At 40.7% G+C, this 23,174-nt stretch overlaps 1 protein-coding gene across 3 annotated transcripts in view; it reads right to left on the reverse strand.

Moving 5' to 3' along the window:
- Sclt1 (sodium channel and clathrin linker 1) overlaps nucleotides 1–23,174 on the reverse strand; it is a 68,060-nt gene that overhangs the window by 24,691 nt on the left and 20,195 nt on the right. For all 3 annotated transcript variants that reach the window (XM_070022085.1, XM_070022086.1, XM_070022087.1), the window contains exons 7-12: nucleotides 20,282–20,374; nucleotides 17,408–17,455; nucleotides 13,022–13,092; nucleotides 6,202–6,292; nucleotides 2,329–2,420; nucleotides 1,347–1,524 (exon numbers count right to left, since the gene is read on the reverse strand). In XM_070022085.1, the coding sequence (XP_069878186.1) occupies nucleotides 1,347–1,524; nucleotides 2,329–2,420; nucleotides 6,202–6,292; nucleotides 13,022–13,092; nucleotides 17,408–17,455; nucleotides 20,282–20,374 (573 nt within the window). The remainder of the gene's footprint in view (nucleotides 1–1,346; nucleotides 1,525–2,328; nucleotides 2,421–6,201; nucleotides 6,293–13,021; nucleotides 13,093–17,407; nucleotides 17,456–20,281; nucleotides 20,375–23,174) is intronic.

The raw sequence follows: 23,174 nt of genomic DNA on the forward strand, positions 1-23,174 counted from the left end.
CATAATTCACAAATAGTATTAATTTCTCCTAACCTCATTTACCTTTGTTTCATTTAAAAATGTATTCATTTTCTTTGACATGTATTTCAACCAGTGTTTCCATTTTTCTTCTAATCTCTACCATGAAACCCTTGGAATCACTTGTGAAATAATCTGCTCTTTCAAGTCATTGTACAAAGTTGTACCTAGGTACTATAATGGAAAAATATCCTGTATCTCTTTCTCTTTTTTAAAATACTATTTGACATTATTCAAAATACTATCCCCCCTCTTCGCTCTCTTACGTAGCCCAGGACGACACCAGCCTCCCGAAGCTCGGGATTCGAGGCATGCACCGCCATGCACCACCATGCCCAGTTTTTACTCTTTTCAGCTTTGAACTATCTGACTCAATGTATGTCCTGTTTTCAGTAATTTTCTTAGAATCCTCTACAATGTAAAAAAGAAACAAGGCATTTCCATTGTAACTTTCATTTTTCCTAGTGTTCTGCAAAGTATTCAGTATATGTTGGTAAATAAGGATTCAGTGAGTTCCACATAAACAGTCAGTGACATTAAAAAACAAATCTACTATTTCTTCTATAAGCTATATACTATTCACAAAAGTACAATATGGAATAGCAAGTAACAAATTTTCCAAGTTAAACTCAACTGTCAGTTAAGCTTCTATTTTATTACAGTAACCATGTAGGTGATGAAGACAAAATAAAGATGAGTAAAAGGCACACCTTGTATGCTGTGGTAACATTCTGTGACAGACTTCTAACAAGTCTAGGCCATGATCAGGGACATAGGTCTGACATGTAAATACTAGTTTTCAGCAAGACAAGGGGCTGTATCCAGGCTATATCCTGTAATCCTAGCTACTCAGAAGTCTAAGATCTGAGAAGTAAAGTCTGTGAAACTTTTCTCTTCAATAAACTACAAAAAACCAGAAGTAGAGCTGTGGCACAAGTGGCAGAATGCCAACTCTGAGCAAAAAAGCTCAGGAACAGCACGTAGGCCCTATGTCATATCACAGGACACAAAAATGACTGACTGAATCATTCAACCATTTCACAAATATGTTAAATAACTATTCCTAGCGCAAGTCTAACTAAGCAGAAAATTCTATAGTCTACCTTTAGGATATGCTTCAAAGGACTGGCATTTTAGCTTATGCCATTAAGTCATATCACCTACAAATACACAATGCTTACTCAATTGAGAAGGTAGCAATTTGTTTTCATGTTTATTCGGCATCGATTCCCTTCAGGACTGTGTGGAGGAAGCCAGCATGCTATCTGTAAAGACGCTCACCAGCCTCACCTGAGACAGCGTGCTGTTGACACGCTCACCAGCCTCACCTGGTCTCTTTTAAGGTTAGCTTCGTCTAAGAGTTTCATGCTGTCTCTGACTCTTGCCGCAGCTGCATAGTTCTCTTTCTCCAGTGCACTGCACCTTGCTTGCAGCTCTCTAGCCACTCTTTCCAGATGTGCCTTTTCTGCTTTTAGTTCCTTGGCTTCTTGGGATGTGACAGAAAATCTAGAAACAATCATACTGTGAAAGTCCAGGGAAGGAGAAAGGGATGCACTAAAGGATTTTTTTTAATTACAGAAACTGGTATTACACCACTAAGTTTTACATGTGTTTTCTCCTTTGATCTTGCTATACTTCTGCAAAGTACTTTTGTCATACCCATTTTAGAAAACGACATACATGCATTTGATTTAAAAAAGAGAAGTAGATAGGAGGCGAGGCCTAGATGTTCTGATGTTAATTATGTAAGACAGTATTATTAAGCAAAACTTGGAGGCTTGTTTTGCATTATATGGCTTTTTATTATGATTTCTTTCTTGTTGGATGCCTTTTCCTACCTGCCAGGTAGGCCATGCTAAATTATTAATGCATGTTTGAATATTTTTGTCCATGCTCATATAATTATAGACACACACACACATGCACACATATAACATCTATCCATAATTCTTCTTGGCAGTACTAGAGTTTGAATTCAGGGGCTTGTGCTTGCTTGGCTGGTGTCTGACCACTTGACTCAATTCCCAACTATTCTGGAGATGAAGTCTCTCAAGACTTTTCTGCACAGCTGGTTTAAAATACAATCCTCAAGATCCCAACCTGCTCAGCAGCTAGGAATACAGGCATGAATCACCAGCTTATCCATAGGTTTTTAAACATGAATTTAAGGAGTTACAAAAATTAAAATGATCTTCTGTACTTTCCTCATTCAGCATCAAACAAATATCAACAAATCTTTCCCAGTCTGATGGGTATGACCTTATATATTGTAAAGAATACAGATCAAGGTAGAAGTATCGACCAACTTACTTAGATTCTAGTATTTTAATGTTAGATTGTAGTTGCTGTGAGAATCTTTCTGATGCTTCCTCTCTTTCTCGGGCAGATACCATATCCTCCTCCTAGAAAACAAAGAAAATAGGAACTATTTTCTATTTTTGAAGTTATGTGAAGATCTAATACCCAATTCCACAGAACTAAAGGGCAGTCATACTAGAAGGGTATGCTGCTAGAATTCTAACACATATGCTCAGAGAAGCTGTACAAACTTGAGAACAAAACACACATAATGAACAGGAGAAGAGACCTTCACCATCACTATCATATTGGACATTCAAAATAGCTGTATTACGAAGATTTCCAGAACATTTCAAATTATTCCTAGTGCAAGTCTAACAAAGCAGAGAATTCTATCCAGTCTACCTTTAGAACATGTGCTCTCTCTTTCTTTTTTTTTAAAAAAGTTTACTGAGGGGAAAGCAAACTGTGGGGCTGCAAGAGATGGAGGAAGAAGCAGCGAAAGAGAGAATGAACAAAACACGCTCTCTTAGTAGTGTTACACTATTTCTCATTACCGAAGTAATCACAGGGTCAGCGTGTTTCATGCGACGTGTTGATGCTTTGAAACATTAATAGATTTTATTTGACTTGCCTTTCTAGAAAAAATTTTATCTATCTTCCGTGTATTCTTTTGTGTTAATTTATCTTTTATTAATTTCTCCTATTGCTTTTTAACAGCATCTCTCTGAATTAAGTTAGTGAGCTATGGACAACACATTCTGTAACTTACTCCTATTTAATAGTTAATATTAAGTTAACTCATAGCACATTGGAACCTTGCAACAGCATGTTTCCATGTACTTTTTAGTGCTATTGCTGTCACTTTACAAATCCAACGAATACTTTTAAGTTCTAAGCAGAACTTTACATATGTCCCTTCAGAGTTTGCTGAAATGTACATCTGCTAGAGACAAATTTTATTTGGAAATCTTTAGCTTGCCTACACTTCCTCTCTCTTCTCCCCTCCCCCTTTTCCTTTTTGTTTCTTTTTACTTTTGTGCAGCTCCTGGTGCCTGAACTCAAGGCCAGGGTACTGTCCTTAGATTTTTCTGCTCGAGGCTGGTGCTTTACCACTTGAGCCACACATCTACTTCCAGCTTTTTTGGTGTCTACTTGTAAATAAATCTCATGACTTTTCTGTCTGGGCTGGCTTTAAACCACGGTCCTCATATCCCAGCCCTCTCAGCAGCTAGGATTACAGCCACCAACACGTGGCAATTTTCTCTTTCTTTCTTTTCTCTCGTTTTCTCTCTCTCTCTCTTTCTTTCGTTCTTTTTGGCCTTAATTTTTAAGAATAGTTTAACCAAATATAAGATTCTTTGTTAGCTTTCTTCTTTCAATACTTGGGACGTCTTATTCCAATGCTTTCTGCTTCCACAGGGTTCCTTCATGAGAACTCAGCCATTCATTTCATCGTTTCCAGGTTCAGGTCATTGTGCTATTATATTTTCAACTTTCTTCTTTAAAATTGATTGTCAGTGTATCATGATGTGCCTAGAAGTGGCTCTGTGTTTATATTACTTAAATCTACCACTGCAATTCATAGATCTGTTAATGTTCTCCCCATCAAATTCAGCAATTTTCAGTCATTGTTTCTTCAGACATTCTTGATTCCCCAGTGCCATCCTATGCAGTTTCAATTCTACTTATACTAGACTAGTTCACATTGTCCCTTAGATTTCAACATTTCAAACTATGTTTCTTACTGGAAATTTCTACTGTTGTATCTTCAAGTTCACTATTCTTTCTTGTTCAATCTATTGTCTATCCAATAAAATTTCAGTTGTTCTTTTAAGTTCTATTTTTGCTTATTTTTATTTTTTTAACAGTTGTGGGGCTTGAACTCTAGGCCTGTGCACTGTCCCTCAGCTCTTCAGCTTAAGGTTAGCTCTCTACCACTTGAGCCACAGTGCCACTTTTGGTTTTCTGGTGGTTTATTGGAGATAAGAGTCTTATAGACTTTTCTGCCCAGGCTGGCTTTGAACCAAGATCCTCAGATCTCCAAGATCCTCAGCCTCCTGAGTAGCTAGGATTACAGGTGTGAGCCACTGATGCCTGGCTAAGCTCTGTTTTTATTTTTAAACATTTTCTACTTTAAAGATTTTCTAGTTTCACCAAAATTATCTATCTTTTCCTTCTTGAGAACTTATGCTAATTTGAATTAAAAAAATTCCTTGAACATATTTATAATGGCCTGTTTGAAGCATGTGGATCCTCTTGGCACTGGTTTCTGTTGATGGTGTCCATCAATCCTGTCCCAAAGGGGAGATCATAATTTCCCATCTATTAAGCTTTGGCTGAAAACTGGGCATTGAAGAGAATCCACGACAGTCAGTTTGGATTCAGTTTTGCTTTTATGAGCACTACAGCTCTTCTGCTGGTGGTGCTCTTGCGTTGGCTCCTCTGCAGTATACAGCAGCTGGCCTATGCCTGCACAACTCCTGCCTGCCGCCTTTCACTCACACACACCTCCACGCAGCCGGCTCTCCGGGGGATGCCTGTGCCTGTAGGACTTGAGAGCATCCAGAGCTGGGCACAGTGCAGGCTTCGCTCTGGGATTTCCCTGCTGCTATACTTCTGGCTTGGAGTTGGCCCTCTGACATTCCAGTAATAAAGCTTCATTATTATTATTATTATTTTTGGCTAACTTTGCACACATTTCTAGAATGTGCTCAGCTGTAAAAACTCAAACATCTAGTTTGATTTTCTATCTTGCCACAGCAGGTTTCTCTCAATCTCTGCCTGTTTCTTAATTGGGCTTCCAATTAATTATACCCATAAGCTTCAATTAGGCATGGATTTGTAAGAAATAATCAGAAGGTCAGATTAATTTATGTGTGTATGTGTCCTGTTGGCAATATTTCTCCTCTTTAAAATTCTAACCCTTTGTATGACCCTCAATTTTGGTATTGTGTGATCTAATCATATAGAAACTGCTTTCTAAAGCCACAGCTATAGAGATCTACAGTTAAGATCAACAAGTCAGAAATGCAAAAACTACAAATTGAAAGCAGATGAGTGGTAAGAGGAAGGGTGGGTGAATACAGGCATAATATTCAATGTACGAATGTGGAAATGGGACTAAGTTCTTGAGGGGACGGGTAGGTGAGAGGAGAGAGAGGACGACAAAAGGGCGACACTGATTAGGATGCAGAATACCCATCATGTGACATGCTAAATCGAAACTTCTTTGAAAACAAATTAAAAAAATAAACAATACCTCCTAAACGAAGAGCTCCTCCCTTTCACTTCCAACTATTTTGGAGTACCTTTCAGAGTTCAAAAAAAAAAAAAAATATATATATCTTTATCTATTTTTTTTGTTGGTCGTGGGGCCTGAACTCTGGGCCTGGGCGCTGTCCCTCAGCTCTTCAACTCAAGGCCAGCACTCTACCACTTGAGCTACAGCGACACTTCTGGTTTTCTGGTGGTTTATTGGAGATAAGAGTTTCACAAACTTTCCTGCCCGGGCTAGCTTTGAACCGTGATCCTCAGATCTCAGCCTCCTGAGCAGCTAGGATTATAGGCGTGAGCCACTGGCACCCAGCTTCATATATGTATTTTAATAATGATAATATTGATTATTGATAGTAATATGTAACATTATTATTTAATAATATTAGAATGTCTGGGGTTTTCTTTAGTTAGGCTAAACTGAATGCAAAGAAAGATTCTTCATAAAGGTATTTTCAATATTATAATTGCGTTCCTACTTTCACAGTTTATATTCAGGGAAAAATAATTATTTTCTAATGTTGCCTTAATTTCTAATACCCAATAAGTTAGCAGTCCATTGTATGGAGTATGAAGCCCCAGCTTACTCATCTTAAAACTACGAAGTACCTTTCTGTGCATCTGGCCCTGCAGCTGCTCTGTCACTGCAGTCAACTCCTCTACTTTTGCTGCTGCAACTCTCAGATTTGACTTGGATTGCCTAAAGAGAAGATAAATTAATGCTCTTAGACCACAAAGAAGGAAAAGTTAATTATGTAAAAATTTAAAAAATCACTACTCATATACCTAAAAATGAATCTGAAATATAAAAGACATTAAAGATTCCTCTATTTTTTTTTTTTTTGTTTGTTTCTTCTGGTCCTGGGGCTTGAACGCAAGGCTGGGGCACTGGCCCTGACCTTTTTTGCTGGAGGCTGGTGCTCTACCACTTGACCCACAGCACTATTTCTGGCTTTTTCTAAGTGGTTTATTAGAGAGAAGAGTCTCATGGACTTTCCTGCCCAGGCTGGGTTCTAACCTCAATCCTCAGATCTCAGCCTCCTGAGTAGCTAGGATTACAGGTGTGAGCCACCAGCACCCAGCTAAGATTCTTCTATTTCTAACAAAATGTATGTAAAAGCAAGAAGAAAAACACAGCTGATGAGGAAGGGGACAAAGTGGAAATTATTCACACTGTGGATAAATTATCTTTAATGCACAGATAAAGCAGTGTTGTTCAAATAACTGCATGAAGAATTTAGTCAACCTTATAAATCACCTAATAAGAGTTTAAGTGTAGTGAGTAAAATATGGTTTATAATTTCTTCAGAAAAATATTGCTAACTGGCCTAAGAAAATGAACCTGAAAGTAACTTTTAATACCTTTATCATTCAATAATGTATGTATGTATGTGTGTCTATGGAACACCTACCTATCTGAACTGAACTGGATGCCACAGGAACCACTATATGCATGTCTGTGGAATATCTACCTACCTGCACTGAACTGAGCACTACAGAACCACTGTAGACACGTCTATAGAACATCTACTACCTGGACTGTACACTAAGTACTTCACAGTCTAGGGGATGTACTGGTAAGCCAGGGGAAACCACCAGCCCTGAAAAGTGTAGCTTCTAGTGGAGGGAGGGCAGTAAGTTCAGGAACAGATAATGCCTTGAAGAAAGTGATATAGAGCAATAGGACATAGATAGTCCGTCATAGAAAGGAGACTTGAGCTAAGGCCTGAATGATGTTTTTAACTTAAAAAAATTACAGGGAGAGAATGTAACCAAACAATGTAAAGAACATGAGGACTTAACAGTTAAACTGGCAGGGTCCACAGACAGAAAAGTACAAGAGGAAGTCATCAAAGAAGGCAGAAGGTAGATAACTGACGTGTCTCCAGATACAGTGTGAATTCTGAATTTTGTTCCAATTGGAGCAAGCCTGCAAGTGACTAAGGTGTCCTGAGTGTGGGTGAGTGGAAGTGGATGAGTGCAGCATCCAGTGTGGTGTGGTCATCTGGTATGTGGAGCTGAGGGGAAGACTGCAGGGGAAGGCCGAGGTATCCTGATGGGGCCACGATGAAAGGCCTCCAGCTCTGTTCCGCTCTCAACAGTGCAGTGCATTCCTATGCTCCTGGCAAGATTTTTTAAAGGGCCTGCTACCAACAAATAGACAGTTTGCAGACCACTGACCTAGTATGGAGCCACAATGAGACAATGGAGGCCTAATGGGATTATTTGGAAAAAATGACTACTGCGACTTAAAGAGGCTGGACAGTTCAGGTGTGACAATTTAAAGAGGAGGCACCGAATTTTTTTTAAAAGCCTATTATCAGTAAATGGTAGAATAAGGAAACTGAAAATGCAAAAGATGCCAAGAACTGGCTCCTAAAGTCAGAAAATAAAGATCAGAAAAAGTACAAATTCAAAATATGCAGTACAAACTTGTCTAGGGAGGGAAGAGAAATCACTCAAGGGGCAGTAATACCAGAATATGAAGAATTTTGCCTTGTAACAACCAATGTACTAACTAGAACTATTGAGGAGAAGAAAAAGGAGGCGGGCTAAGCTCCAAGTAAGAGACGTGCCAGAACAACTAACTAAAACGCTCTTCATGAGGGGGCTTTCAAAGAACTCTGCAAAAGAGAAAGAAGTTTAAAAACAGGAAGGCCTTAATTTGTAGAACAAGGTGAAAGAAGTTTTGTGATTCCCAGCCTGATAGGAAGTGGCAGGGACCCGCGGCAGCACTGTCCTCAGCCACCTTTGAATGGGATGCTGTGGGGGGTGGGCCGAAGGGAGGAACTCAGATCAGAACTGCAGAGCCCTACAGCTGAGCAGGTACCTCCTAAAAGAGGCCTGAGGTGTCTTGTGTGCCCACTCCACTTTGGAAAGACAGAAGAGGTGCTGCATCTGCGAACCATTCATTTTAGAGCTCTTGGAGAGTATGACAAAGCACGACGAGGCTGGGAGGTAAGGGAGCAATCTGGAGGCTGCTGCAGTAGTCTGGAAGCCACAACTGGGCAAAGGCAGCTGTGAAAAGGGAGAGGGCTGAGGGGCTGAGAGACACTGAAGAGGCAGGTGAGAAGAAGAACACGCAAGTCTGTGAGTCTTCTGAACTGGGACCCTAAGGGTACCATTTAAGACACAAAGACACAAGAGCTCCGAGAATAGGCCTAGTTTAAAGCCTTTTGTATTTCATGTGACCTGAGACACTGGGTAAAGACAAGGTTCCCTGAAACCTTCACAGGCCCACTGAAGCCACAAAAATGTACATGGACGAAACACTCCAATCACAAGTTAAGGGTGTCATGTCATACCATATGTAAGGTTGTGTTTTTAATTTTTATTGCTATATATTATTTGTACAGAGGGATTTTATTGTGATGTTCCCATATAGTCATAAAACGCAGTATGATTGTATTCAATCACAATTCAATTATACTTCCTCTTACCTCCTTAACAAAGATAACACTAGTTATTTCTAAAAGATATCCACAAATAAAAATCCTTTTCTCAAAGACTTTATATGGAGAATGTGAAACGTGAGCACATTTGACATGAAAAATAACTGATTTCCAGAAATGAGCTGGCTTTGTATTATAAACAAATATAATAAAATGATCAAAGCACCTGAGAAGAAATAGCACAAAATCTCAATTTAAGTGTTAAATCACAATTTAAGTAAGAATAAAAACATGGCAAAATGAATGCAAGAAGCCTATCTGGAAAAAGTACAATTTTTCCAAGTTTAGAAAACTAAACTTTCTGAAAAAGGAATAATAATCAAAAGCAAAAAGGAAAAAAAACAAAAAGATTTCTGAAAAACAGCAGAATGAGTATTCTGAGCAGTTCATAGGTAACTAGAAAGGCAAGAAGGCCCAGGTGGACGAAGGTTCTTAAAAGAACAGGCTGGCAAGGCATGGCGGCATGTGCCTGCGGCCCCAGTCACTGGATTCCAGATGAGCCAGGGTAAAGCTGCTACAAGACCCTGTACGAAAAACTGAAAACAGGAAGCCAGACTGGGGATGTGGCTGAAATCACAGAGCACTTACCTAGAAGCATGAGACTGAATTCAACCCTCAGTATCAGGAAGGAAGGAAGGAAGGAAGGAAGGAAGGAAGGAAGGAAGGAAGGAAGGAAGGAAGGAAGGAAGGAAGGAAGGAAGGAAGGAAGGAGGGAAAGAGGGAGGGAGAGGAGACAAGGAGAGGGAAAAAAGGGAAGAGAAGGGGAGGGAAGGAGAAAGAAAAGAGGGAAGGAAAAGTAAGTGGATCCAGTATAATTACAAACTTATGCTTAAGGGTTTCTTATTTAGTTATTCTTGGCATGGTGACACACAGCATTTTAAAACTCAAATTCTGGTGATGTCAATATGCCCATCATTCGAAATCTGTCAAACTTGAAAGTGACACATTTTTCTGTAGAAGAGGCATCTGCTTGTCCTTATGCCTTTTCAAGCCTGTGGCAGGGAAGCAAGCATAGCTTTATGCACACAACTCTGAGCTGCTCAATGTTCAGCTATGGAATACAATCAGTAAATATTATGGCAAAGTTGCTTAAGGACAACTCAATGTTTAAGACGTTGTGGGCTTCAGAAAACTCCAATTTGTTTTTACCAGTCTCAATTTATTTACTTTCAACTCTTAACCTTTAAGCTAATGTCTACAAGCCAAATGAACCTTCTTTCCACACAGACATGAAAAAAAAAAAATCAATGTACTCACTATGATCCTTTCTTTCCCAGTCAACACTCATCCCGGTGTTCCTCACTGCTGTGAATATTGCCAGGGAACCAGGCTCAGACGCTCTCCGGTTATCCATTAAAAGTTGTGGAGAAAGTTATCTCAAGAGAGGTCATAGTCAAACCTGGTGGCCAGGGAGATTTTTGTGTCTTCAAACATCAAAAACATTTCCCACTCTGCTAGCTAAGTGAGAAACCCCCTGAGAATCAAAGTGGCCTAGAAAACGGTTTTGACTGGTTCCCAGATTTACTCGAGTAGGGAGTGTGAAGAGATAGCTGAGTTGCAAAGACAGCTGGAAACAGACCGAAGTGAACGGACAGAAACCCGACGGAAGCAGGAGCAGCTGCACACACATCTGACAAAACTGTCACTGTGTGTCAGTGAAGGATAAAATTCAGAAAAATGTGTGTGCCTAATTCCTTAAAAAAAACTGGACGTGAAGGTTCACAAGCTTCTCCAGACTGGCCAGGCCCACATGACCTGCGCAGAAACACCGACTGGGGCCAAACTGGTGATGAAGGTCAGACCAGGCCTCCCCGACACTCCTGCAATTTATTACTCAGAAGCACCATCCTTGCAGATGTGATTAGGGCTAAAGTCTCAAGAAGAACTCACTCACGATGCAAACGGGCTCTACACCAATAATCAGTATGCCTATAATAAGAGAAGACACAGAAGCAGGGACAGAGAAGAATACATAGAAAGATACCAACTAACTAGAATTGTGCCGCCACAAGCTAAACACACCAAAAGCTACTGATGTAAGGAAAGATTCTTTTTGTTGTTGTTGTCAAGTCTGGGCCTGGGCGCTGTCCCTGACCTCTTTTTGCTCAAGGCTAGGGCTCTACCACTTTGAGCCACAGCGCCACTTCTGGTTTTCTGGTGGTTCATTGGAGATAAGAGTCTCATGGACTTTCTTGCCCAGGCTGGCTTTGAACTGCGATCCTCAGATCTCAGCCTCCTGAGTAGCTAGGATGACAGGCATGGGCCACCACACCTGGCACAGGAAAGATTCTCATACCAAGAATTCTGCACTGATACATCAATTTTATATTTCTAGCATCCAAAACTAATAGAAGAACAAATTTTTAGCAAGTCACTTTTTGGTGGTTTGTTATGGTAACCCCCACATTACTGAGCTCAATGGTCAATTCTCAAAACTCAGGGTACTTTATTATCACCACAGGTGCATCCACATAACAATCTTGAGAATGGGAAGAATGGTAACATTCCATACAATATTAAAAACAGTATTACTTCCAGCATTACAAAAATGATGTATTGATAGGATGTTCATATGACAAAAAGTGAAAAAATTAAGACTAATTCAGTGCCTCTATTATCTCATTTTAATAAAATACTTAAGTACACACCTAAACTTAAGTTATACATTTAAAAAATTAACAATAGGATCTTTAATTAATAGCATTATGATCTTTTCACTTTTCTCTTATGCTACAGGCATGTAATAATATGCCCAATTTTGTCTCAGGCCCTAGGGGTGGAGGTACCCCTTATACTTCCTAAGTGACAAGCTATTTTTACCTGGCCGCCAGAGGTCCCTGATAGGGCCCCATGCTGCCAAGAATGACAGTCATTTAAAAGTCTGTTGGGCTGGGAAGGTGGTAGAGTGCTTGCCTAGCATGCATGAAGCCCTAGGTTCCATTCCTCAGTACCACATAGAAAAAGCTGGAAGTGGCGCTGTGGCTCAAGTGGTAGAGTGCTATCCTTGAGCAAAAGAAGCTTAGGGACAGTGCCCGGGCCCTGAATTCAAACGCCAGGACTGGTAAAACAAAACAAACAAACAAAAATAAACAACAAAAAAACCCCATAAAAGTCCGTTTTAAAACACAGTGATGTAAGTATTAGGCCTAAAGTAAATTGAAGTATTAAAAAAAAAGTCATAGGGAGATTTGTCTGTGAATCCAGTAAATGCAATGATTATTAAATCACTAAAAAAGTATGAATTTGAAGCAGTATAATTTGTAAAAAAAAAAAAAAAAAAAGAAATAAACACCTATGGTGGCCCTGCATTGGTTCAAAATGGATGTGAATTCATTAGAAATCGAGTGTCCCGGGCTGCACATAGCCTGGCGCTGAGCCAAGGACGGACGGAGTGACCAGCAACCACAAATCGGCCTTGGGATCAGGCGGCAAGCCCTGAGGCCCCTGCAGCCTGGCTGTGCTGGGGCTAGGTGTGCTACTGCACTTTGGATTTAGGGAATTTCAAACTAAGGATGGTTTTATTGTGATGCTTATTGTGATGCAAGTCTCTTAAAAAGTGAGGAGCATTTGCATTATTTTATTTCCCAGTCTCAGCTCCCCCTTCCCTTCTGGTATACCTGTCATTACCTCTGAGACAAACAACAGGTCTTGAAACCCCGTTTCTCAGGGTCTGCTTACACAGAAGCCCAAGGAAGATATTTAATGGTGATAATGTCCTCTAGCTGTTTAAGACCTGTTTCTTTCCTCCATACTACCAGACAACTGGCTTTATCATCATGATGTACTCCTGCAGTTATAGAATTGTCTCCTGACTCACTCAATTTCAGTATTCTCCCACCCGAGGTGATCAAACATAACAGAACAGTACTGACAGAAGCCTAATAAAAAGGAGAAAGAAAAAAGCCCATTTGAAAAATTACAGCATTATCAGTTTCCCTACATAAAAACAGCAAATACCGAAATTGTTTTAAAAATACCGAAATTGTTTTCGGAGCTGCTGGATCTCTGCATTTTGTTCCGCTATTGCCTTCAGGAAGTGTTCAGTAGCCTGTGGTAAGAGAACAAACGTGGTATTAGAGCTGTCTTGAAAAAGTAGCCATAAGGCACCTCAGTAAAAGAAAATGAAGCAGGATTCATTTTATGATTGCTCTTGAAGGAAAAATGTAACCCTGGACTTTTCTCACTATCATCTATCAGTTTTGCTGTAAACTGCCTGCATATCATTAGTGTACCTACATTTCTCTTATGTTCCTTTCTGACTACATAATCTTTTGTTCATATACCTGTGCAGAAAGCTGTTGTAGAATTAATGTTCTATCTTGTTACTGAACAGCCTGATGTGGCTGATGGATGGAATTAGAGTAGAAAGAACGCAGCATGGTGTAATAACAAGGCCTGTGTTCTACATTTCTTTCAGACTTCACAAGGGGACCGAATCTTCAGTTACTGGGCTAATGTTCTTCCTTGTTTTGCTTGTTAACTTAAATTTTTTTAAAAAGTTATTAAAAAGTGACTTATAGAGGGGTTGCAATTTTGTAAGTCAGACAAAGTCTATTTCTTTTTAGACAATGTTACCCCCTCCCTTGCTCACTCCCAGTTTTTCCCTCCAGACTCCACTCACAAGTTACATAGTTCATTTTTAAGTGTCTAGTGAGTATCACTGCTGCTTTTGTTCACCATTTGTCCCTTCATTTCTGTGCCTCCCATAATACTCCCAAAGACAGATAAATGAACAAACAAGACAAAAATAGCAATGAAGAACAAAGCACTTCCTAGAGTTCATTTCAGTAAATATTAATTTTAGGATCAGAGGTACATACGCACACCCATGTGTTCCTCTCCCGAGAGTACCCTCCTTTGGTCTCACTGTGTGTGGATGCCTAGAGTTCCATATAGTTTATCATGTTCCAGTGAGGTTTAGATCTAATTTCCGCATATGAGAGAAAATGTGCTGTTTGTTTCTGAGCTTTGTTTACCTCACTTAACATGATGTGTTGTTATGTTTGAAATAGGGTCTTGCCTTGGTATGGTCCGAGCTGACCTGGAATCCCTGGTCCTCTTCCTCCCAAGTACTGGGTGTACAGTGGTGGGTCATCCTGACTTGCTGATTTCTTGATTTCCTTTAGGAGTCTGGTTTTTATTAGCACACATTAATTTGCCTCACTTCATTCCCCCTTCCCCTTCTATACCTAATAGTTCTACTTGTACTCTATGCCTCTGGCTCTCCCATGGTTCTTAGTGAGAAAAAGCATGTGATACTTGTTTATGAGACCACCTTAATGTGATAGTCTTCTGTTGTCACCCATTTTCCTGCAAATACATTTTTTTCTTCTCTATGGCCAAATAGAATTCTATTGAGTACATATATCATATTTCATTTATCCATTAATCCAGGTCTCAATGTAATTTTAATTTGTATTTCTTTTAGGACTAAAGATGTTGAGTATTTCTTCATGGATTCATTGGTTATTTGTACTTATTTTGAGAACTGCTTGCTCAATTCATTTGCCCAATTATTAATTGCTTTATGTATTCTTTGTGTGTTTATTATTAATTTTTTCTAGTTAATAGCTATCAAAGACTCCCTTTTTCACTCTGTAACTCTCTTCATTCTGGTAACTGTTTCCTATGGAGTGTAAGAATTTTCTAATTTGTTGTAACCCATTCTGTAAGTTCTTACTCTTATCTCCTCAACCACTGGAAAGGTATTTAGAAAGCTGCCTATCTTTACGTCTTGATGTGTTTTCCTATGATTTCTCAAAGTAGTTTCAAAATTTCTGACTTCTTTGCTTTGTCTTTCCATAGCCTTTTGTGTTTCTTCATTGTGGGTTGTACACTGGTTGAGACAGATCTGTCCTCAGGTTTTAACAGGGGTATTCTTAGCCACCAAACTTCTCTTGAAGTCTGGACCCCCACTACCACCCTGAGAGAAGACAGCAGCAACAACAACTCAAAAACAAGCCAGAAAGTTAAATGTGGTTAAAAACCACATCTACAATAAAAAATAAACATCTCAGTACTCATGGGATCAATTAAGAATTTAAAAATTAAAATGACTAATAATTTATAAAAATAAGAGATAAGGAAATGAAAAAGAGAAGCAAGTGAGAAAACAGATGAAGCTATATGGATGAAGACACAAAAATAGTGAGAAATACAGTAAAACAAATATAGAAAAAGGCAAACTAACAAAAGGACAAGATCCTATTTCTTCCTTAATGAGAAAACAATTATCACTTGCAACTGACTTGGTGTGGAGGATGAGGGGTTAGCGGATGGTTTTCTGTCTGACCACCAAACAAGAGAAGACAGATGGGCTGGGAAGGTGGCTCAGTGGTAGAGCTCTTGCCTTGCATGCTTGAGGCCCTGGGTTCAATTCCTCAGTACCACATAAGCAAAAAGAAAAAAGCCGGAAGTGGCGCTGTGGCTCAAGTGGTAGAGCGCTAGCCCTGAGCTGAAGAACTGAGGGACAGTGCCCAGGCCCAGAGTTCAGGCCCCACGACCGGACCCCCCCCCCAAAAAAAAAAAAAAGAAAAAAAGAGTAGACAGAACAGGACAGAACAGGATGTTTGTAGGCTGAGTCCTGCTGGACTCTTGAAGTACTGTAACCATTCATAGTAGGTTTAATTCCTGCTAGTATTCTCCATATGCAGACTTAGCACCAGGGCAAGAATAGGAGCTACCCTGAGGCCATTCCATTGATTTTGTAAAGAAAGGATGGTTCTTGGTTCTACCATGAGGATAGATGCCTTGCCCTTTACATATATAGTCCTGTCACCGCTTCACTAATAATCTTGACTTCAAGTGTATTTCTGTCCCAACAGACCATCCTTAGGACTCTCCAGCTTTCTCATCCTCCTCCCAGTTTCATTCACTTTAATTTTATCACACTACTTGGTCTTGCCTGAGACATATTCATTCTGCCTGCATGTGACTTCACAATCGGATTGGCCCCATTCTCCGGTGGAATTAACAATTTCCCTTTTGCATCTTGATAAAATGATCTCTATTTTTACAGCAAAAGATATATTTTAAATGATATATCAGGTTTATGTGTTTCTGGCCATAACAGCCTTTTAAATGGATTGAGGTATAGAAATACATGCCTTTATTTACACATCTATACAACAGAATAAGTATTCAATTCATAAAGTACAATTTAAGAGACAAACTACTACATTAAGAAGAATACAATACTGAGAGTTAGACAGAGCCACACAAAAAGTTAAACAAACAACCAAGTGTAATATTGGGTATTGTTTTGTAATGGTTTCCCAATTTCTTGAGAACTGTCCCAAAAGCAGTTCCAAAACCCTGGTCTCTGGGCAAAGCCTGCCAAAGGGTGAGATCTTGAAGGAAAGGACCATGTGATCAGAAGGCAGGAATTGTCAAGTTTTCCATCTTTCTTCCAGTGGTCAGTGATTTAATCCATCACATGTACACAATGAAAGTCTCCAAACAACAAACAATGCCTAGAAGCATTCCGTGTCTTATGGCATATCCAACTGGGAACCTTAATTTTCTGAAGAAGCCTTATTATATACATTAAAGCTCTTTCAGCTCATTTATTCAATCATTTTGTTCTAGAGTACTTTATCAGTATCTTAAAACTCTAGTATATTGTCAAAAACTGATACTAGTAATTCCTACTATTAGTATAAATAGGGGAGGCACTTGTTTATTAATTTTTATATGTTCAAAAGAGAAAGAAGGAGAGAAAAAAAGTCAAAGAAAACTGGATAACTTAGTTTTGATGACACAATGCTACTGTTTTTGGTACTAGTAAGGATTAACAGAGCAACTAAGTAAGAATGAGAGAATGATTGTACACACTGTCATAATTCTATTACTCCACAATGAGTACAAATGAAATTCTGATAAGGTAAAAGAATAGAAAGTGAAAAAATAGAATGTAAACAGAAATGGGAGGTCTGATGAAATGTTTTGAGAAATTATAGGGAACTTCACATGTACTAATGTTAGTACTGATGGCTAATTAACTACTTGTTTTTCGTTTCATGTCTGAGAAATAAGCAATTTACTCATTAAACACAGACTTACATTATTATTACATATGCATACAGGATGAAACAACAATAAGTGTATTCTACTACTGAGGAGCTCAAGGTCTGCATTTCTCTTAGGAGATCTTAGCAAGGATCTCAACAGGATTTTCAGATGGACTGAATTGCAAACTTCCCACGAGGTACTGTGTCTGTGACGTTACTGAGTATGTAAGAAGATAATGAGACAGAGGACTGCCTACCTACTGTGGTTTTACATACGCTTGCTGCTACTGATTTAAGTTAGTACAGTATCTACAGTGACAACTGCTAGTTTACTTAAATGATATTGTCACTTACCATTTCTATGTTCTTAACAGCATGAAGGTTTTGAGTTGGTTGCTGATCCTAGTGAAGAAAGGTATATCAGTAGCAATTAAAATCAACACTAAATTTTGTTTGTACTATTGTGTTGTCAACTAAGTCAAAGAATGCAAAAATATTTTTAAATAATTAAAAACTTAAGAAGATGTTAATACTAATGTAGGTATTTTTTATGTAAAATCATTATTCCTAGCAATCAACCCAGTAGCAAATATTTTTTAAGAAAGCCATATATTATCAAAGTTATCTACGATGACAAATCTGAAATGCTAGCAGGAGTGCAGAATCTTTTTCTGCGAAAGGGCCATTTGGATATTTATCATTACAGACCATACAAAATGATCAATTCAGGCAAAGCAGCTGCAGACAGCCCATGAGAGGCATGGTGTGTCTCTGTGATCATGTACCAGATCACCGAGGGCCTTCTACCGCCTAGAGGCTGTATGTGCCCCACCTCTAGATATGGGGGTGAAACAGGAGCTACTGCTCAACATTTCTGAAGGAATCTTCATGGCCCATCAGTTCTAAAGTGTTTAATTAGCTGTTGTGACCTTTTTAAAAACTATTTGTGAAAATACAAGAAGCTGTTCACAAGCTGAATAACTCATGGGCTTAGTTATTAATCTAAATGAGAAAACAGCCCAAAGACCTTACCTCTCTCTCTTTTTTTTTTTGGAGGTACAAGCATTTGAACTCAGGGCCTGTGCTTGCTACACAGGCACTCTACCACCACGCCAACCCCTTTTTGTTTTAGTTATTTTTCAGATAAAGCTTTCTTGATGTTTGGGCTGGCCCTGAGTGCAATCCTCTTAACGCTTCCCTCAGTCACTGGGATGGAATGCACATAGTACTATACTAAGCCATTGTTCTTCTCATACAGCTTAGGATGAGAAATGAACACTGCTGTACCCAGCCAGGACTTGACTGGGGCACAAGTTCTATACAATAAATTACACGTGAGTTATTTCAAATGGGGTATGTATTGAAAAGCCACTTTGTAAACTGGAAAGCATCATACAAGGACTTTCTGACTTCCTGAGGTAAAAATTCTCAGCCACAAGGAGAATAACAGGAGTACTTTCCATAGGAATTCCAAGTTGATGAATAAGAACTAGAGAGTTATAATCACCAAATTATCTGGATAAATGTTAGGTCCTGAGTTTAAACCCTAGTTCGTTCTGTCTGTCTGTCTGTCTATCTATCTATCTATCTATCTATCTATCTATCTATCTATCTATCTATCTATCTATCTATCTATCTATCTATCTATCTATCTATCTATCTATCTATCTATCTATCTATCTATCTATCTATCTATCTATCTATCTATCTATCTATCTATCGCTCCTCTCTACAGTATCCTCTCCAGAGTGCAATTCTTACTACTCTGCCAGAGACTCACTGGACACAGGGTACCCGCTGTCTCTGGCTTTGGACACGGGTACCCGCTGTCTCTGGCTTTGGACACGGGTGCCCGCTGTCTCTGGCTTTGGACACGGGTGCCCGCTGTCTCTGGCTTTGGACACGGGTGCCTGCTGTCTCTGGCTTTGGACATGGGTGCCTCCTGTCTCTGGCTTTGGACACGGGTGCCCGCTGTCTCTGCCCGCTGTCTCTGGCTTTGGACACGGGTGCCCGCTGTCTCTGGCTTTGGACACAGGGTACCCGCTGTCTCTGGCTTTGGACACGGGTGCCCGCTGTCTCTGGCTTTGGACACGGGTGCCTGCTGTCTCTGGCTTTGGACACGGGTGCCCGCTGTCTCTGGCTTTGGACACGGATGCCCGCTGTCTCTGGCTTTGGACACGGGTGCCCGCTGTCTCTGCCCGCTGTCTCTGGCTTTGGACACGGGTGCCCGCTGTCTCTGGCTTTGGACACAGGGTACCCGCTGTCTCTGGCTTTGGACACGGGTGCCCGCTGTCTCTGGCTTTGGACACGGGTGCCCGCTGTCTCTGGCTTTGGACACGGGTGCCCGCTGTCTCTGGCTTTGGACACGGGTGCCCGCTGTCTCTGGCTTTGGACACGGGTGCCCGCTGTCTCTGGCTTTGGACACAGGGTACCCGCTGTCTCTGGCTTTGGACACGGGTGCCCGCTGTCTCTGGCTTTGGACACGGGTGCCCGCTGTCTCTGGCTTTGGACACGGGTGCCCGCTGTCTCTGGCTTTGGACACGGGTGCCCGCTGTCTCTGGCTTTGGACACGGGTGCCCGCTGTCTCTGGCTTTGGACACGGATGCCCGCTGTCTCTGGCTTTGGACACGGGTGCCCGCTGTCTCTGGCTTTGGACACAGGGTACCCGCTGTCTCTGGCTTTGGACACGGGTGCCCACTGTCTCTGGCTTTGGACACGGGTGCCCGCTGTCTCTGGCTTTGGACACGGGTGCCCGCTGTCTCTGGCTTTGGACACGGATGCCCGCTGTCTCTGGCTTTGGACACGGGTGCCCGCTGTCTCTGCCCGCTGTCTCTGGCTTTGGACACGGGTGCCCGCTGTCTCTGGCTTTGGACACGGGTACCCGCTGTCTCTGGCTTTGGACACGGGTGCCCGCTGTCTCTGGCTTTGGACACGGGTGCCCGCTGTCTCTGGCTTTGGACACGGGTGCCCGCTGTCTCTGGCTTTGGACACGGGTGCCCGCTGTCTCTGGCTTTGGACACGGGTGCCCGCTGTCTCTGGCTTTGGACACGGGTGCCCACTGTCTCTGGCTTTGGACACAGGGTACCCGCTGTCTCTGGCTTTGGACACGGGTGCCCGCTGTCTCTGGCTTTGGACACGGGTGCCCGCTGTCTCTGCCCGCTGTCTCTGCCCGCTGTCTCTGGCTTTGGACACGGGTGCCCGCTGTCTCTGGCCTCCATGCGCACTCACCTGGGCTTTCGCCACACATTCCTGGTGATGCTCCCGTAGTGCAGTCAGCTCCTGTGCGGCAGCCTCCCACAGCCCCAGAACACAGGCCTTCTCCTGCCAAACAGCGTGATGACCCACCGAGTTATTAACCTGCTTTCAGTTCACAGTGCAAACAGACTATGTTCTTTTATAAGTGAGTTCTTATGAAATTACAAAGTAAAAACAGAACCTATGTGAAAAAAGTCGTCTGGTTTAATGGTGGCAACAGGTTCTGAGAAATGCAGTTAGGCAACTTCCCTCTGTGTGAGAATCAGAGTGTCTTTACAGAAAGCATAGTGGCTATGTCACTGTTAGCTGATACCGACCCAGAAGACCCCTACCTATACACAGTCCCCCATGAGTAACACATCACCGCACCTGACTATGGAAGTGACAGCATCTCTGATGATGTGAAATTGTACTAATAACAACTTAGAGAATAAACCTAAGGAAATTGTCCTTAGTCAGATTTCACAACTAAATTTAGATATACAGAATAAACCACGCTACTTGTTCCACAAGAAAATGTAAGCCTCAGAAGCCACGGAATAAACATCTCCCAGGAAATACATATTTTTCCCGACTGTAAAAGTAGTAAGTATTCACTGCAGAAAGTTAGAAAAATAGAGTAAGAAAAGAAAATAAGAACTACTTGTAACTTTAATTCCTAATAGTAAACACTGAAGTAGAGTTACATCATTTTTTTTAAAGTCAGTTATAGGGCTTGAATGCAGGGTCTGGGCATTGTCCCTGAGCTTTTTGCTCACGGCTGACAAAACTTCACTTCTGATTTTCAGGTGGTTAATTCAAGATAACAGTCTCACAGACTTTCCTGCCCAGATTGGCTTCAAACTACAATCTTCAGATCTCTGCCTCCTGCGTAGCTAAATCACAGGAGTGAGCCGCCAATGCTCGGCTCCTAATTTTTTTTTAACAAAACTTAAAACACACACACACACACACACACACACACACACACACACACACACACACACACACACACACACACACACACACACACACACACACACACACACACACACACACACACACACACACACACACACACACACACACTGGGAATACTAACAGTGTGTGATTACATCTTATCTTTTCATTGATAATTTCTAAGGAGAATTTTCTAAAAATTTGCTCTATTTACCTTTTCCATGTAACTTTAATTCTTATTTTCTGCTCTTGCTGTTTGGTAATGATGACAAAGATAAAAAATACTGGTAAGTTTATTAACTAAAACACATACTCATCATTATATTAAGTGACTTAGGGAAGATTTTTAATTTAATTACTATGAGGAAGTTCACCAGAAGTTGAAAGAAAGACAGAAATGAAGACATTTGATCTCAGCTCCATTACATCTGTATTCTCCCAACAGCCCATGTGTTCCAAAAAGAACCAACTTTTCCATTTTCTGTTCAGTCTAAGCACAGCGCTTGCCCACAGTCCAAATAAATGCACGTGCAATGAGCAAAGACATTCAAACTGCCGAATGCCTGACAGCGGTCACCCCAGGGCAGCGCCCTGGACTGGTCCTGGCCCCTTCCTCCCACTCCAGGATACCAGAGGCTACAGATACAGGTGTTCAAGTCCCTCACAGACAGTGGAAATGTATTTGTACATCACCTACCTGTGTCCTGCTTTATACTTCAAAGCATTCATCTATTACTTAGAATACTGAACACAACATAAATCCTATGTGAATATTATGCACACCATACTGTTTAGGGAATGGTGAAAACAGTTTGCAAATGGTCCAAGTCGATGTCCTATATCTATATATCGATACTTTATGGGGCTTGAATATGGGCCGAGGCACTATCTTTGGGCTATTTTTGCTCAAGGTTAGCATTGCTACCACTTTGAATCACATTGCCACTGCAGGTCTTTGGTGATTAATGGGAGATAGAGTCTCACAGACTCTCTCTTATCCGGGCTGGTTTAGAACCGCAATCCTCAGATCTCAGCCTCCTGAGGCTGAACCACCAGCGTCTAATCCACAAACATGGAGTACCTTGATGTGGATGGCCAGCTATGCTTCTTTCTATCAATAGTCAACTTTAAATTATATGTAGCTTAGTTTTCAATGCATGACAAACAGGGCTTTAGATGCAGTAATCAAAATCACACAACTGGGTGTTTCTTGAACCTGCACAAATATATTAACACAAAAATAGGTATTGGAAGTAATAAGCAAAAGTAATATTTGATATGTGGTTTTATTGTTTCTTAGCATTTCAGAAGTAATAAGAAATGCATAGCTTTTGAAAGACATTTTAGTATCAGTGAGAAAGAAAGCATTTGTAAAACTAAAATGGTTGTTACTGACTTCTATAGAAACAATTATAAATTGCTCCTAGTTTACAACAAAAAACATGCTTTCCTCATCATTTACCTAATTTTAAATTCTTTACCTTACACGTTACCAAAAATTCAATGCTAGGGCTGGGAAGTTGGCTCAGTGGTAGAGCGCTTGCTTTGCATGCCTGAGTCCCTGGGTTCGATTCCTCAGCACCACATAAGCAAAATGAAAAAAGCCAGAAGTGGCGCTATGGCTCAAGTGGTAGAGTGCTAGCCTTGAGCTGAAGAGCTGAGGGACAGCACCCAGGCCCAGAGTTCAGGCTCCACAACCGGACCCCAAAAAAAAAAAAAAAAAAAGAAAGAAAATTCAATGCTATATGTACATTTTGTATGAAAATGATTATAACCTTCCCGATTTATTGAAATATCACCTTCATAAGAACTCCAAAGACAAATTCCCAAGGAATTATGCATGACTATTCACAGGTAATTTCAAAATCAAAATCATAATAACAATTTCTTGACCTATTTATAAATGAGGAAACATCTTCAATCACAC

The sequence above is a fragment of the Dipodomys merriami genome, unplaced genomic scaffold, assembly GCF_024711535.1.
Source record: "Dipodomys merriami isolate MVZ:Mamm:240054 unplaced genomic scaffold, mDipMer1.0.p SCAF_15, whole genome shotgun sequence".
Classification (NCBI taxonomy): domain Eukaryota; kingdom Metazoa; phylum Chordata; class Mammalia; order Rodentia; family Heteromyidae; genus Dipodomys; species Dipodomys merriami.